Source organism: Lithobates pipiens, unplaced genomic scaffold (genome assembly GCF_037356315.1).
Source record: "Lithobates pipiens isolate NorthernLeopardFrog02 unplaced genomic scaffold, aLitPip1_a1.2 Scaffold_16, whole genome shotgun sequence".
Taxonomy (NCBI): Eukaryota; Metazoa; Chordata; class Amphibia; order Anura; family Ranidae; genus Lithobates; species Lithobates pipiens.
In genome coordinates, this window is record NW_027507748.1 from 148,635,068 (window position 1) to 148,650,697 (window position 15,630).

The following is a 15,630-nucleotide window of genomic DNA, read 5'->3' on the forward strand; positions in this document are numbered from 1 at the left end:
AATCAGAGCTGATCAGGTCAAATTATCTGATCTTATTTGATCAGACAGGCATGAAAACATTTTTCATACGATACCAGATCACCCGATTTTCATTTAATCAGCACAGTTGTTGTTCAAAAATGCAATACAAATACACTACAACACATGACATCACTTCTAAATTTGTATTCTGTCATACAAGACTTTTCGTGACTTTAGTAAACTCTTCAGGTTCAATCTAAGATTAGCATGCAAAAAAAAAAAAAAACGACGATCATTCGTCCGATAATTTCATCGTGCGTATCAGGCATTTGAGATTAAAGATAATTAAACCGAGTTACAAAAATATAATACATTGTGGTTTATTATTCCTTAGCTGGTGCCTGTCTTCAATTCCTCTGCAATGGGACACAGTCAAAAATATGTCTAAAACAGGTTATAACCATCCCTTACTCTATCCAAAATGGGAAAAAAAAACGGAAAATTGTATCAAATACTTACCGCAATTTTCCTTTCCTGACACCAATCCATGTCAGCATACTCGTGATAGGCTCTGCCTTTCATCCACACTTTCAGGACCAATGAATAACATAAAAGCTTAGTTGGGCCCCTCCCCATTCTTTGTAATTAGTTAGATACCGAAATGCAAAAGGGTGGGTCCGTATGCTGCCATGGATTGGTGTCAGGAAAGGATAATTACGGTAAGTATTTGATACAATTTTCCATTTTCCTGATGCACCTTGGCAGCATACTAGTGATACATAACTAGCTGTCAGGGTAGGTTCTACTTGAAAAAACAGTTTTATTAAATTAAAAGGGGACATGAGACTGAACTGTCAGGTCAACTGAGACCAGGTGGCAGATGCACTCCATAGCAATCGGAACTATGGTGACTATATCCAAACAGTTGACACACCATAAGTGAGTAATGATAGCCCTTACCGGCTTCAAATGACCACACTGCAATGGTCACTCCAAGCATAGGGGAAAATTCTCAGGTATCCCCAATACCTGTACCGGCTTCTCAGGCAGCTCACAAAATGGGTATGGCAATCATGCTGCTCAAAAAGTAAAAACAAGAAATGCCTCCATTAGGGCTGCAACTAACGATTATTTTCATAATCGATTAATCGGCCGATTATTTTTTCGATTTAATCGGATAAAATCACAAAAAAAGTAATGTTCAATTTTTTCGTTTATTTAAAAGTAATCATGAAAAAACTGAGTGTTACACTCAAACTGCAGAATAAAAAACGTTTAACATTAATGAAGGGACGCTATTCCTCCCGGGGACACCAATGATGGGGCACTATTCCTCACACTGACACCAATGATGGGGCACTATTCCTCCCACTGACACCTATTCCTCTCACTGACACACTATTCCTCCCGGGGACACCAATGATGGGGCGCTATTCCTCCCGGGGACACCAATGATGGGGCGCTATTCCTCCCGGGGACACCAATGATGGGGCACTATTCCTCCCACTGACACCAATGATGGGGCACTATTCCTCCCACTGACACCAATGATGGGGCGTTATTTTTCCCACTGACACCAATGACGGGGCGTTATTCTTCCCACTGACACCAATGACGGGGCGTTATTCTTCCCACTGACACCAATGACGGGGCACTATTCCCCCCACTGACACCAATGATGGGGCGTTATTTTTCCCACTGACACCAATGACGGGGCACTATTCCCCCCCACTGACACCAATGACGGGGCATTTTTCTTCCCACTGACACCAATGACGGGGCACTATTCCCCCCACGGACACCAATGACGGGGCACTATTCCCCCCACGGACACCAATGACGGGGCACTATTCCCCCCACAGACACCAATGACGGGGCACTATTCCCCCCACAGACACCAATGACGGGGCACTATTCCCCCCACGGACGCCAATGACGGGGCACTATTCCCCCCACGGACGCCAATGACGGGGCACTATTCCCCCCCACGGACACCAATGACGGGGCACTATTCCCCCCACGGACACCAATGACGGGGCACTATTCCCCCCCACGGACACCAATGACGGGGCACTATTCCCCCCCACGGACACCAATGACGGGGCACTATTCCCCCCCACGGACACCAATGACGGGGCACTATTCCCCCCCCACGGACACCAATGACGGGGCACTATTCCCCCCCCACGGACACCAATGACGGGGCACTATTCCCCCCCACGGACACCAATGACGGGGCACTATTCCCCCCCCACGGACACCAATGACGGGGCACTATTCCCCCCCCCCACGGACACCAATGACGGGGCACTATTCCCCCCCCCCACGGACACCAATGACGGGGCACTATTCCCCCCCCCACGGACACCAATGACGGGACACTATTCCCCCCCCATGGACACCAATGATGGGGCACTATTCCCCCCCATGGACACCAATGACGGGGCACTATTCCCCCCCCCACGGACACCAATGACGTGACGGGGCACTATTCCCCCCCCCACGGACACCAATGACGGGGCACTATCCCCCCCCCCACGGACACCAATGACGGGGCACTATTCCCCCCCACGGACACCAATGACGGGGCACTATTCCCCCCCACGGACACCAGTGACGGGGCACTATTCCCCCCCACGGACACCAATGACGGGGCACTATTCCCCCCCACGGACACCAATGACGGGGCACTATTCCCCCCCATGGACACCAATGACGGGGCACTATTCCCCCCACGGACACCAATGACGGGGCACTATTCCCCCCCCCCCACGGACACCAATGACGGGGCACTATTCCCCCCCCCACGGACACCAATGACGGGACACTATTCCCCCCCCCATGGACACCAATGATGGGGCACTATTCCCCCCCATGGACACCAATGACGGGGCACTATTCCCCCCCCCACGGACACCAATGACTGGGGAACTATCCCCCCCCCACGGACACCAATGACGGGGCACTATTCCCCCCCCCCCACGGACACCAATGACGGGGCACTATTCCCCCCCCACGGACACCAATGACGGGGCACTATTCCCCCCCCACGGACACCAATGACGGGGCACTATTCCCCCCCCCCACGGACACCAATGACGGGGCACTATCCCCCCCCCCCCCCCACGGACACCAATGACGGGGCACTATTCCCCCCCCCCACGGACACCAATGACGGGGCACTATTCCCCCCCCCCCACGGACACCAATGGCGGGGCACTATTCCCCCCCCCCCACGGACACCAATGGCGGGGCACTATTCCCCCCCCCACGGACACCAATGGCGGGGCACTATTCCCCCCCCCCCATGGACACCAATGACGGGGCACTATTCCCCCCCCCCCCCCATGGACACCAATGACGGGGCACTATTCCCCCCCCCCCCCCATGGACACCAATGACGGGGCACTATCCCCCCCCCCCCACGGACACCAATGACGGGGCACTATTCCCCCCCCACGGACACCAATGACGGGGCACTATTCCCCCCACTGACACCAATGATTGGGCGTTATTCCTCCCACATTGGTGTTTCTGGGGGGGGGAATAATAGAGCCACATTGGTGTTTCACCCGGGGGGGGAATAGTGCCCCATCATTGGTGTCCCCGGGAGGCGCTACTCCTCCCAGGGACACCAATGATGGGGCACTATTCCCCCCCCCCGAAACACCAACGGGGCACTATTATTCCCCCCCCCTGCAGAAACGCCAATGTAGCACTGAATGTTGTGTGTGCTTTTACAACTTGCCGATAGCTGCTACCTTTTTTTCACACTCTGTGTGCAGTTCGGCTCAGTGTCCTCCTCACAGATTCTCTCCCTTGCCTCTGTTCCCTCGAGGCAGCAGCGGGCGGGGCTGAGATCTGTGTGAATGTCACGTGACATCAGCGAGGAGGAGTGGCGCGCCGCGGACGTGCAGCGGCGAGTGCGTGCCTGATCACAGAGCGCCGCCGAGGACACAGGAAGGATGAGATAAGAGGAAAGGATTTATTTCGGTTTTTTTCAAGGAATATACAGGCGGAAGGTGCGGACCAACTAATCAATAATGAAAATCGTTGACAACGATTTTCATTATCGATAATATCGATTAATCGTTGCAGCCCTAGCCTCCATAGTGTAATCGTTTAAACACTTTTAATAGGTAATAAAAAAAATTGCACTTACAAAGAGACATCAGATTAGCGCATGAAATTGAATTTAGAGATCGCACTATTGCATGGAGTCTAAGAGCCAGCAAGTGTTCACCAGAGCCTCTAGTGGTGAGGATGGACTGCGCTGCAGTCTGGCTCTAGGTCGCGGCCCCTAGGGTCTCACAGCTCACGCTCACAGTAGACTACAGGAGAGTGAAAACAGCAGCCTGGAACAACAAGGATAGTAAAAGGATAAGGCAGAGGTCGGGGCAACTAGTAGACAGGAACAACAGAGTACACACCAAAGGTTCAAGGGCACAGGCACAGGGATAGTCGGACATGCAAAAAGGTCAGGGTCACGAGCAGACAGGAATAGTCGAGAACACGCCAAGGTCGGTAACGGAGACAAACGTAGAGCACAGGGGAAACAGGAAGCCAAGCACACAGTGAATACACAATGGTTGATCAGCACCGCTGGCTTGCAGTGCACAGGTTAATATAGGGTTCCCTTATAGGGCCTGGGGGGAGCCATGCTTAAAGGAGAGGTTTTAAAAACCACCAGGTGGAAATGGCTGGCCTCTTAGTCTGAACACATGAGAGGTAAGCAGACAGAGGAAGATTACTGCATAACCATTAAATGAACAGTCAACGACAAGGCACCCAGATCTACTCTGTTAAGGTTGAAAAGGTATGCTGGGAAGACCATGACACTTTCCTGTAGATTGATCCATAGATGCTTTCAACTTGGCTGCCTACAAGGCCACAACTACTCTGGAACAGTATGCATCCTGACACTGAAAGAGGCTCACAACCCATCGCACATCTGCACAACCAAGCCTGCTAGAGTCCAGGAGGTAACCTCTCTTGCCTGATGAATCCCAGCTGGAACAATGAAAGACTTCTCATACAATCTGAAAACAGCAATTGTGGATAGAAACCTCTTTCAGGTTCTGGGAATCACCAATTTGTGTGATTTTTCTTGTGTGAATTTCTGAAAAGGGAGGCAATGGACAGATGATTGTTAGATGGAGGGCTGTCGCTACATCTGATATAAAATAATCTACAGGATGCAACTCTACTCCTTCTCTAATGAAAGTAATATACTTTCCTGAAGCTCTAATGCCATGTAAACACGGTCGGACTTTCCGGCAGAAAAAGTTAGACGGAATCTTTTCATCAGAATTTTTTATTTTTTTTGAAAATTCTGACGGACCTAGAAATAGAACATTTGTCTGTATGCTGTTCTGACTGACCAAAAACAATGCATGGGCAACTATTGGCTACTGGCTATTGAACTTCCCTTTTTCTAGTCCCGTTGTACGTGTTGTACGTCACTACATTCTAGACAATTGGACCTCTGTGTGATCATGTGTAGGCAAGCGGAACTCCGTCGGAAAAACCGTCATGTGTAAGTAGCATTAGAGCTTGAAACTCAAACAGCCTTCTGTTTAATGTTTTTGCGCTAGATAGTGCTTAGTAAGCGATGTCTAAAACCAATACTGCTCTGTTGGAGTAAATGGTTGAACTGATATAAACATCAGCTACATCGATAGACTACTGTGAAAGATTCTCTTTCACGGTTGATGAATCATGACTATCTTCAAGATTTGTGCAAACTAAAGGACCTTCGGACAATTTAAACCTTGTTATTGCCAACATAGCCAACATCTGCATCCTCAAAAGAGTATAGAGTAAGGCTCATGTCTAATCTGGCCTATAAGTCCAGAACAGCTGCCACCGGAGGCGAAGTAGGATCAATATCCCGCCATGCCAAAAAAAGAAAACTTAAACTTGTTCCAGATCTTGGCATAGAAGTTGTTAGTAGAGTACCTTTTCGCACTTCACAAATTAGAGATCACTCTGGAGCAAGCTAGGTTCTCCAGCTTCCCCTTCCAGCCGCCATGCTTTCATCTCCGGTCTGCACATGTGCGAGGGGTAATTGGCTTCTGTATTCTGAAGTGAATGGCCAGGAAGAACCAAGACTGCCATTTTCAGAATGGAGGAGTGGTTGTGACTATCATGTTCATTCTTGACAGCTTTAAGAGGAATTTCATTACTAGAGAAGTTGGGGGAATGTATATACTGTACTGCTTGATTTCAGTTTCATGGAGAAAATTGGCCTCTGTCCTCTTTGCCTTGAGGTGCAGAAACCGAGTCGGACATCTTCTTAAGTTGTTAATAGCTGTGAGAAGCAAAGAAGTCTGTGGAGCAGCTTCCCACTCGTGCTCTGGCAAGTTTGCATGATGGACAGTCTGTCCGTGTATTCAAGTCCCCTAGGAGGTAAATTGCTTCCGAAATTTGCTAGTGATCTTCTGACACAGACGTTATAGGTTTTAGATCAATAGCATATTGCTACAAGTTCCTCCTTGGAGCCGAATATACGCAGTTGCTCTTCTGTTGCTCAACCGCAAGATGACTGGTCTTTCCTTGATTCTGTGTAGCAAGGCCAAAGTTATAAAAAAGGCTGTTCGAGCTTCCAGCGCTTTTCGAGACTACCCTCCTTGGTTGGGAATCTCTGCTTGCCTTGACCGACAGTCCCTCGCAGTGCGCCTTCCAGGCTATCTTGCCAGTATGATTCGTAACAATGATCCAGTCCAACAGTTCTAACGGTTCGTGACATCCTCAAGATTTTTCCATCACTGCGGACTGCTATACATACTGTGTGACACTGTTAATGACTGTGCCAGATCCTGTTTCCTCCATTGAAACTGGCACAGGTGCCCATGCACACAAGGAATCATCGGTGTGTATGACAACATTGCACCCAAAAGTATAAGGCACTGAGAAGTCCTCCAAGTAGAGGTATCTGTCCTCAGAATCCTCTTCCTGTCGCCCTCCTCTGGTGGAAGCAAAACAGAGGAACTAGTAGAGCCCCCACAGGCACTTTTAACTGTTGGATTACAAAAAGTTGGCTTTTCTTCTTCTTGCTCTTCTTCCCCTTCTTTTGTACCAAAAAAAAGTAAAGTACTCCACAATAAAAGCCTCAAAGTGACATAATGCAGCTAACACTGCTATAGACCAAAAGCATCGAAGTAAATGTGAAAAAAATGTGTTGAGGGTCTTTTGTATGGGGGGGTGACTGATTCCTGATCTGTGGAGAAATGGGACAGCTAGCTGAGAAACTGATAGGCGAAGCAACAACCGAGAAGGAAAAGATATTGGTAAAAAGAGGTTCCATTTTTTTTTTCTCTTTTATATATATTTTTTTTATAACGTGTTTTTTTTTTTTTTTGTTTTTTTTTTTTTTTTATATATAACGTACCCCCCATATACACCCCTGTAGATACATACATATGTACACACACACACATATAATTAAACTTGCACACATACCTACACATACACACAGATATATCCGTGCTCCAGCAGGAAGTGTCTGTTGAGGGACCGGAAAAAAGAGATACATGCTGGAGCTATGGTTAAGAGTCCAGCCACCGCTCGCTCACCCATACCTATCGAAGCCACTAAACTAACTCTGGGGAAAGAGAGCGAGAGAGAGTCTGTTTCCTGGACTTACCTCTCCATTATTGGCAAAAGGCATAATTTGCCCACAGCCAAAATGCCACACATTCTCCCGACCAGCCAGTGCACATGCACGAGTCGGCACGCTCAGATGATGTCACTGAGCGTGTCCCAGCCTAGAAAAACAGAGCTGGGCAGCCGTGTTCGCCATAAAGGGATGCTTAGACAGCAAGGAACAGAGATCCCACTTGGGAGGGTAATGTACTTAGAAATTAGCCACTGCAGAAGGAAATGAAACAGAAGGTGCAGAGATATAACAGGAGACACGGGCAAAGGTAAAGAGGATGCATTGCTGCAGTCACTAATTTTAAAGGCAGATTTCATTCCTAAAGAGGAAACGCTGCAGGGCCCCATCGAGACCCACAGAAGGGGCTCCCAAGCTACTCTGGCGCATTTAGCAGCCTGACGCTGGGACTTCGAACTGGGAGTGGCTTAACCCAGATGTATGCTACCCGGAGGCAGAGGTGGAGACACAGAACTGCTTATAAGCCTATCACTAGTATGCTGCCATGGTGGCATCAGGAAAAAGTTTTGCCTATAGTTCCACGTGAAAAATAGAGTCCATCTAAAAGTTCAGTTATGAGCTATATATCCTTTATTCCATTTGTCTGCAATTTTTATGGCATAAAGTAATAATCCACATCAAATTTCATATTACTTTAAAGTCAAGGCCTGCATATGATTTACTCATTTCTGTTTATGGTCATAGCCACATGAGTCATTTCAGAATGTGACCAGAGACAAAAGTAGAAATTCTGCACTCTGCTATATACCCTTTCTAGCAAGCCTTTGTCATGAAAAACAAGGATTTGTAGTTCACACATATTGCAATACATGTTTAAGCTGGCCAACTGCTTCAAAAGTATTACTTTTGAGGAACTTTGCAAAGTTTGCTAGAAAGGGTATATAGCAGTGTGCAGAGGGTTCAGCCAGAATCTATAGATACAAAAGTAAACCCACCCATATTCAGCAGTGGTTATCAGTACAGTGTCTGGTCACACTAGAGTTTTATACTTCAGTACTGGGCCATTAACATCTCACGAAACAAAGAAATACAAATTTCGTTTTATACAGATTTTTTTAAATTTTTTTATCTGTGAGTAATAGTCTTTATAATTCTACTTCTAAACATGTTTCAGATTCGGGGTGCATTAAATGCAGTGCAGAGTCTACCAACAGACACATGTAAAGCAGTTGTGACTCATAGCAGTGGCAATCATGGACAGGCATTGGCATTGGCAGCAAAAATGATGGGTAAGTTCTTAGAGTAAGATAATTCAAGACCTACAGTATATTTAATGTGTGTTGTATCTTAGGCATTCCAGCACATGTGGTGGTGCCCCGGACAGCTGCATCATGCAAGAAAGCTGCAATCTCTGGTTACGGTGCTGTAATAGTGGAATGTGATCCTACAGATGAGGTGAGTAGGGTTTTTTTCATACACAGTCAGGCCTGATTAATGAGGTGTAGGACACATATTTTTTTATTATTATAGTATAAAAATGAAAGGAATTTTTCACTTTCCTGTGTAGAAGAAGATGAGTCCTTCAGAAGGTCATGTGGATAACCTGTAAAAACCAATGATTGTTTCCTACAGTAAAGCATAGAAAGCCCTGATGAGCAGAATAAAAAAGAATATGCAGATAGGCATCTTTTGTGCCAAATATTCCCCTTGTCTAAGAGAGGCAATAACTGACCTTACAGCTTCCATTTCACTTTTTGGCGTTTGAAGGTATTTAAGGGATTTTAGGTTCAGGATACGACAGATACTCCTGTTGGATCTCGGTACAATGACCAGGTTTGAAAATAATCCGTTCAACCTATCTGCTAGAGGTTCTGGAACAACTACTCCCTGGGAAAAGAGCTAGTTCAGGGCATTCTTCAGATTTCACTGTCTTTGAGCAGATTTTGGTTGATTTTAGAGGGTCAAAGCTGTAAAGAGGGGGGGGGGGGGGTAGAGTATTTAACTCTTTTTCATACCCTTTTGAAACCACCAATTGAACCCCGAAATCTGAGACATCTCAGACCTCTCCCAATCTGAACCAAGGTAGAGCTCCAAAGTGCTCTTCATTTTTGAGGAAGTAGAGAATCCTGAGAATGGGGATTTTAGAAATTTAGTGGCGTTGTGATCTGCATCGGGGGACTTTTTTTTTTCTTTTTTTTTAACAAAGGACTTGCTAAAAACTTGTGTTATTTACTTTTTTGGTGAATTAGCAGGGGTACCCCTGCTCATTCAGGTGGGAGGGACGAGACCCCATGCCAATTTTTTTTTATTTTTTTTTTATTGCCGGAAATTTTTTTTTTTCAGCTGTCTGCAGGGAACCCCTCTGACAGCTGATGATTCATCAGTTTTTAAAGACGCACCAGCCAGCTTCCCGGCCCACTCCTTAACCACTTGCAGACCGGACCAATTTGCTGGTCAAAGACCAGACCCCTTTTTGCGATTCGGCACTGCGTCGCTTTAACTGACAATTGCGCGGTCGTGCGACGTGGCTCCCAAACAAAATTGACGTCCTTTTTTTCCCACAAATAGAGCTTTCTTTTGGTGGTATTTGATCACCCCTGCGGTTTTTATTTTTTGCGCTATAACCAAAAATAGAGCGACAATTTTGAAAAAAACACATTATTTTTTACTGTTTGTTATAATGAATATCCCCCAAAAATATATAAAAAAACATTTTTTTCCCTCAGTTTAGGCCGATACGTATTCTTTTACATATTTTTGGTAAAAAAATCGCAATAAGCGATTATTGATTGGTTTGCGCAAAAGTTATAGCGTTTACAAAATAGGGATAACTTTATAGCATTTTTATTAATAATTTTTTATTATTATTTTTTTTTTACTAGTAATGGCGGCGATCAGCGATTTTTATTGTGACTGCGACATTGTGGGGGACCCATCGAACATTTTTGACACATTTTTGGGACCATTGTCATTTATACAGTAATCACTGCTATATAAATGCAGTGATTCCTGTGTAAATGACACTGGCAGTGAAAGGGTTAACCAGTGGGTGGCAGTGTAGGGGTTAAGTGTTCCTAGGGGTGTGTTACTAACTGTGGGGGGGGGTTGGGCTTTCATTTAGTGAACACTGATCTCTGCTCCAATCACATGGAGCAGAGATCAGCGTCACTAGTTGCTAGGCAGAATGGAAAAATGTTGTTTACACAGCATTTCCTCCATTGGCCGCTCCGTGAGACGATCGCGGAGATGCCCGCGGCAATCGAGTCCGCGGGTCCCGCGACCGGACTCACGGGGGTCCTGACCAGCGCGGGATGGCAGGGCGGCATTGAATATTGGACGTACCTGTACGCCAATGTGCCTGCCCGTGCCATTCTGTCGACGTACATCGTCGTGCGCTGGTCGGGAAGTGGTTAACAACCAGCTATTCACTGATTCTGAAGGATGACGGTGGCCTCCACTCCAGCTGAACGGTTTAGGAGCTGGCAGCTTTTTTTCTGCCAAAACACTGCTGCCCAAAAATGCTGATAAAAGCCTATGTGTGCATGAACACATAGGATAACATGCAGAGGAGTTTAGAGACAGTTAAAAAGAAAAATGGCTGATGCCCAAAATAGCAGCTGTAAAAATCCCCAGTGTGCATGAGGCCTTAAAAACAAACAGTTGGTGGCTATATAATGAGTTAACAGAAACAATAAAGCTGCAGCTACAATGCATACAAAGTGATGACCTCCTCTAAGCTCCCAGTTTACCCAGCCCACTCACTATATCAAATATAATGCCTGCTTTTGGAGTAGGTGGTTTTAGGCTGCACAACCCCTAACAAAGCAGCCCAATGTTTGCTGATGCTATTGACAAAATCTGGGGCAGCCAATTATCACTCAATATCCTCCTACACATACCGTGTTATTTATACCTAACCGCTGCAGCGTTTTTAATTTGGTAGTATTGGTGCCTTTCACAAGCATTTTTATATCTGACAGTTTACCAATGATTACAGACTGTGGCCACCCTTCTTCAAAAAGTCAGCCTACCTAAGAATAATAGTTCAAATAGCATAAGGTGTGCCGTTTCTGTCCCCAACATGGCATTATTATGACTTGCTCAGAAAAGGATACTCCTACTGCTTTATACTTTTATTTTATTTATTTTTTTTCCAATATGCTGCAATTTAACATTTATCTGTTTGTTTCCCAAGTCCCGAACAGCGGTGGCAGCTAAGACTGTAGAGAAGACTGGAGGTACTATGGTTCATCCAAATCAGGATCCAGCTGTCATTGCAGGTCAAGGGACCATTGGACTTGAGGTTCTACAGCAGGTACTGGTGGAAAATCGACAGTTCTGTCGTGGTCAGTTAAAATATTTCAATGCTAACATGTTATTGGTACTGGCAGGTGCCAGCAGTGGAAGCCTTAGTTGTACCAGTGGGAGGAGGTGGCATGTTGGCCGGAATAGCTGTTGCTGTGAAGGTAAGTGAATATTCCTAGTTATTTCTATGGTGTTAATGTAAAATTTCAATACTAGAGTGAGCAGTCAGCAGATTGGATTAAGGAAAATTGTTATCCATACTTACCATAATTATCCTTTCCTGGATCCTCCCCATGTCAGCCTACTATGGGGTCAACTCCGCCCCCCTCTGACCCCTCCAGGACCACCTTTTTCTTAGCCCACAAAGGGCGGCTGTCTGCCCACACCAGTGTTAAAAAAAATACCCACCTCGCAACAGATAAACTGGGTGGGAACCCTCCGGCTGACATGGGGAGGATCCAGGAAAGGAAAATTACGGTAAGTAAGGATAACAATTTTCCTTATTCCTGGACCTCCCCGTGTCAGCCTACTATGGGATGTACCAAGCAATATTAAAAAGGGAGGGAAGACCAAAAATAAGCCAAACCCTCAATGCAACGCTACTCAAATTTTTAATGGGCAACAGCCGCCGTAATAACCATAGAGCCAAATTTTTCCTCAGGCGGACAAGCCAAATTAAGCCTGTAATGCCTAATAAAAGGGGCGACCTTTGAATACGCTGCCCAGGTTCCTGCCTTACCCTTCGTCAAATGTGCTTTGATCTCTGAAGGAGGAGGAAGGCCCAGCATTTTGTATGCAATATGTATAGTCTTTGACAAATCAGGAAGACACAACTCTGGATGTTGCCTGAATACCCTTTTAGGCCCCATTGGGAAAAACTACAGCTGATCTGCTTTTAGTCCATTTCAGGTAGGTTGAAACTGCAGAGACCAGGTCTAACCTACTCCACTCATCATAAACTGTATCCGCTGGAAAGGCTGGGAGAATGACTTCCCAGTTCATACGAAATTATATGGAAACCTCGGGTAGTAAGCTTGGTATCGGCCTAAGGACTATCTTGTCTGGGAGCACCACACAATATGGTTCTTTAGATGAGAAGGCGCACAACTCAGAGACTCTTCTGGTCAAGGCAATGGCTAGTAAAAAACAAAAAAACTGTTAAAAGAAATAATGAACAAGAGAAGGCTTGATCAAACGGAGGAACCAGCGATGTTCCCAAGACTAGTGTTAAGTCCTCTTTTGGGAAAAATGATTTCAATGGAGGTCTGATTTCTATGGCTGCCCCTAAGATCGGATCACCAATAGATGTAGAGGATATCTTGTACACGACATAGCCGACAAAGCAGGGATTTGACCCTTCAGGGAATTATAAGCTAACCCTTAGAGACCACTCCTGCTCCAAAATATTAGATACTGAAGGAGAACCAAGGTCCCAACCCCTTTCTGTAGTATTCCAGATCTGGTGATAGGTTACATTTGTGGACCTCTTACGAGCCTGTAATAATGTCTCCACTACACCGCCCGTGAGACCCAAGCCAGTTAGCCTCCCTCTCACTTCCAAGTTATTAACTTCATCCTCCTGCGGTTCGGGTGTCAGGCCCCACTCCGCAGAAGGAGATTTTGACAAGGAGGCAGTGGGATTGGCGAGCCCAACTTTATCCTCCAAGCCAGAGGGAACCATGGCTCCCTGAGCCAGTAAGGTAAGACTACTATTGCTGTGATCTTTTCTCGCTGAATCTTCAGCAGGATTTTGAGAGCCAATGGAAGCAGCAGGAACACATACACCAAGGGGAAGTTCCAAGACCCGGACAGAGCACCCTGACCCAACGCCTGTGGATGCCAGGTCCAAGAGAAGAAGCAAGGCAGTTGACAATTCTCCTCCAATGCCATAAGATCTATCGATTCAGGCCCCATTCGTTGTGATCCTCAAAGCATCAACTTAAGTGATCTGCTAAAACATTCCCAGGCCCTGGGAGATAAGATGCTGTAAGAGAGCCGAGATCCTTTTCTGCACATAGGAAGATTGACGTGCCACCTGAAGGAGAGGGCGACTTCTTGTGCCCCCTGTCAGGTCACCTTGAGGCGAGGTGACAGATGCACACCGTAGGAATCAGGAATGCACCGCAAGGTTGTGGACCCTACGGCTGACTGCTGCGGATGGGAGACGGGTCCCACCGGGGTTAGAGCGTAAGATTCCCTGGGGCGCGGAGTCTAAGAGCAAGCAGGAGTTCACCAGAGCCTCGAGTGGTGAGGATGGACTTGGCTGCAACTGGCTCCAGGTCGCGACCCCCAGGGTCCCCCAGCTCACACCCACAGTAGGCAACAGGAGGATAGGGATGGTGAGGGACAAAGCCAAGGTCAGGGCCACAAGCAGACAGGAATAGTCAGGGACACGCCAAAAGGTCAGGATCACAGGCAAACAGGGATAGTCAAAGACAAGCCAAAGTCTGTAACGGAATAACAGAAGAGCACACGGCAGGTAACAGGAAGCTAAACACACAAAGGAATACACAATGGTTGATCAGCACTGTTGGCTTGCAGTGCACAGGTTAATATATTGTTCCCTGATAGGGCCTGGGGTGGAGCCATGCTTGGAGGAGAGGTTATAAAAACCACCAGGTGGAAGTGGCTGGCCTCTTAGTCTGAACACATGAGGGGAGGTAAGCAAACAGGAAGATCACTGCATAACCATGACACCCCCTTTATGAGACACATAAGGCACCGTAGTTGTCCAAAGAATCTTGACAGCTCGACCTCACAACATAGGTTGGAAAGCTAAGAGTGCGCGTCTGACAGCATCCAATCCCAGGAAATTTGAACTCTTCGCCCCACAAAAGTTCCATTGGCCTTGAACCTGCTGTCCCAGGCAGTGTGCCCCGCAGCCTGCCAGACTGGCATTGGTCGTCACCACTATTGGTTCTGAGGCCTTCAGCGGAACTCCTCAGGAAAGATTGCAAGCTACTGACCACCAAACCAGGGACCAGACTATCGGAATTGACAGATTTTCTGGAACAAGGAGTGACGATCTCACTGAAGAAGAAAGTTGCATTGAAACCTCTTCCTGCGCCACCTGACCCACAGAACTACTGGAACTGTGGCTGATAGAACCCCCAGATACTGAATGCATTCCTTCACCATCATAGAAGGCCTGGCTATCACCGCTTTTGTCTAAGACTGGATCTCCTGGACCTTCCTCTGAGGAAGAGAGACACTACCCTGATCCATGTTGAATTATACTCCTAAATAACCCAACATTTGGGTCAGATGCATCTGGCTCTTCCGAAAGTTGAACAACCAACCGAAACGAGCTAGTGTTTTGCAAGTGAAATTCACATGAAGTAGAAGGAGCTCATTTGACGGACCCAGAAGTAGCATGTCGTCTAGATAATGGAATATTTGCACTCCCTTGACCCTGAGAGTCACGACGACAGCAGACAATAGCTTTGAGAACATTCTCAGTCATGCAGAGACCGAATGGGAGACATTAAAATTGAAAATGAGAGCCTTCCACAGAAAACCTGAGAAAGCGATGGTGAGATGCGTCTATGGAAACAAGAAGATATGCATCCACCAGATCGATGGAAACCATTCAGTCTCCTAAGTCCACAACTGAAATGATCGATTCCAATGACTCCATTTTGAATGGTGGAACCTTCATGTAAGAATTCAGGACTTTGAGGTCAAAAACTGGTCCAAAATCCCCTGAGGACCTAGGACCAAAAACAGAGGGGAACATACTCTTTGACCCA

General features: G+C 46.7%; 1 protein-coding gene across 4 annotated transcripts in view; it reads left to right on the forward strand.

Moving 5' to 3' along the window:
- SRR (serine racemase) overlaps positions 1-15,630 on the forward strand; it is a 57,895-nt gene that overhangs the window by 15,850 nt on the left and 26,415 nt on the right. For 3 of the 4 annotated variants that reach the window (XM_077480588.1, XM_077480589.1, XM_077480591.1), the window contains 4 exons: positions 8,751-8,865; positions 8,928-9,031; positions 11,772-11,891; positions 11,968-12,042. In XM_077480588.1, coding sequence (XP_077336714.1) covers positions 8,751-8,865; positions 8,928-9,031; positions 11,772-11,891; positions 11,968-12,042 — 414 coding nt within the window. Of the gene's footprint in view, positions 1-7,723; positions 7,887-8,750; positions 8,866-8,927; positions 9,032-11,771; positions 11,892-11,967; positions 12,043-15,630 lie in introns of those variants that run through there. The other variant, XM_077480590.1, reaches the window with a different exon arrangement.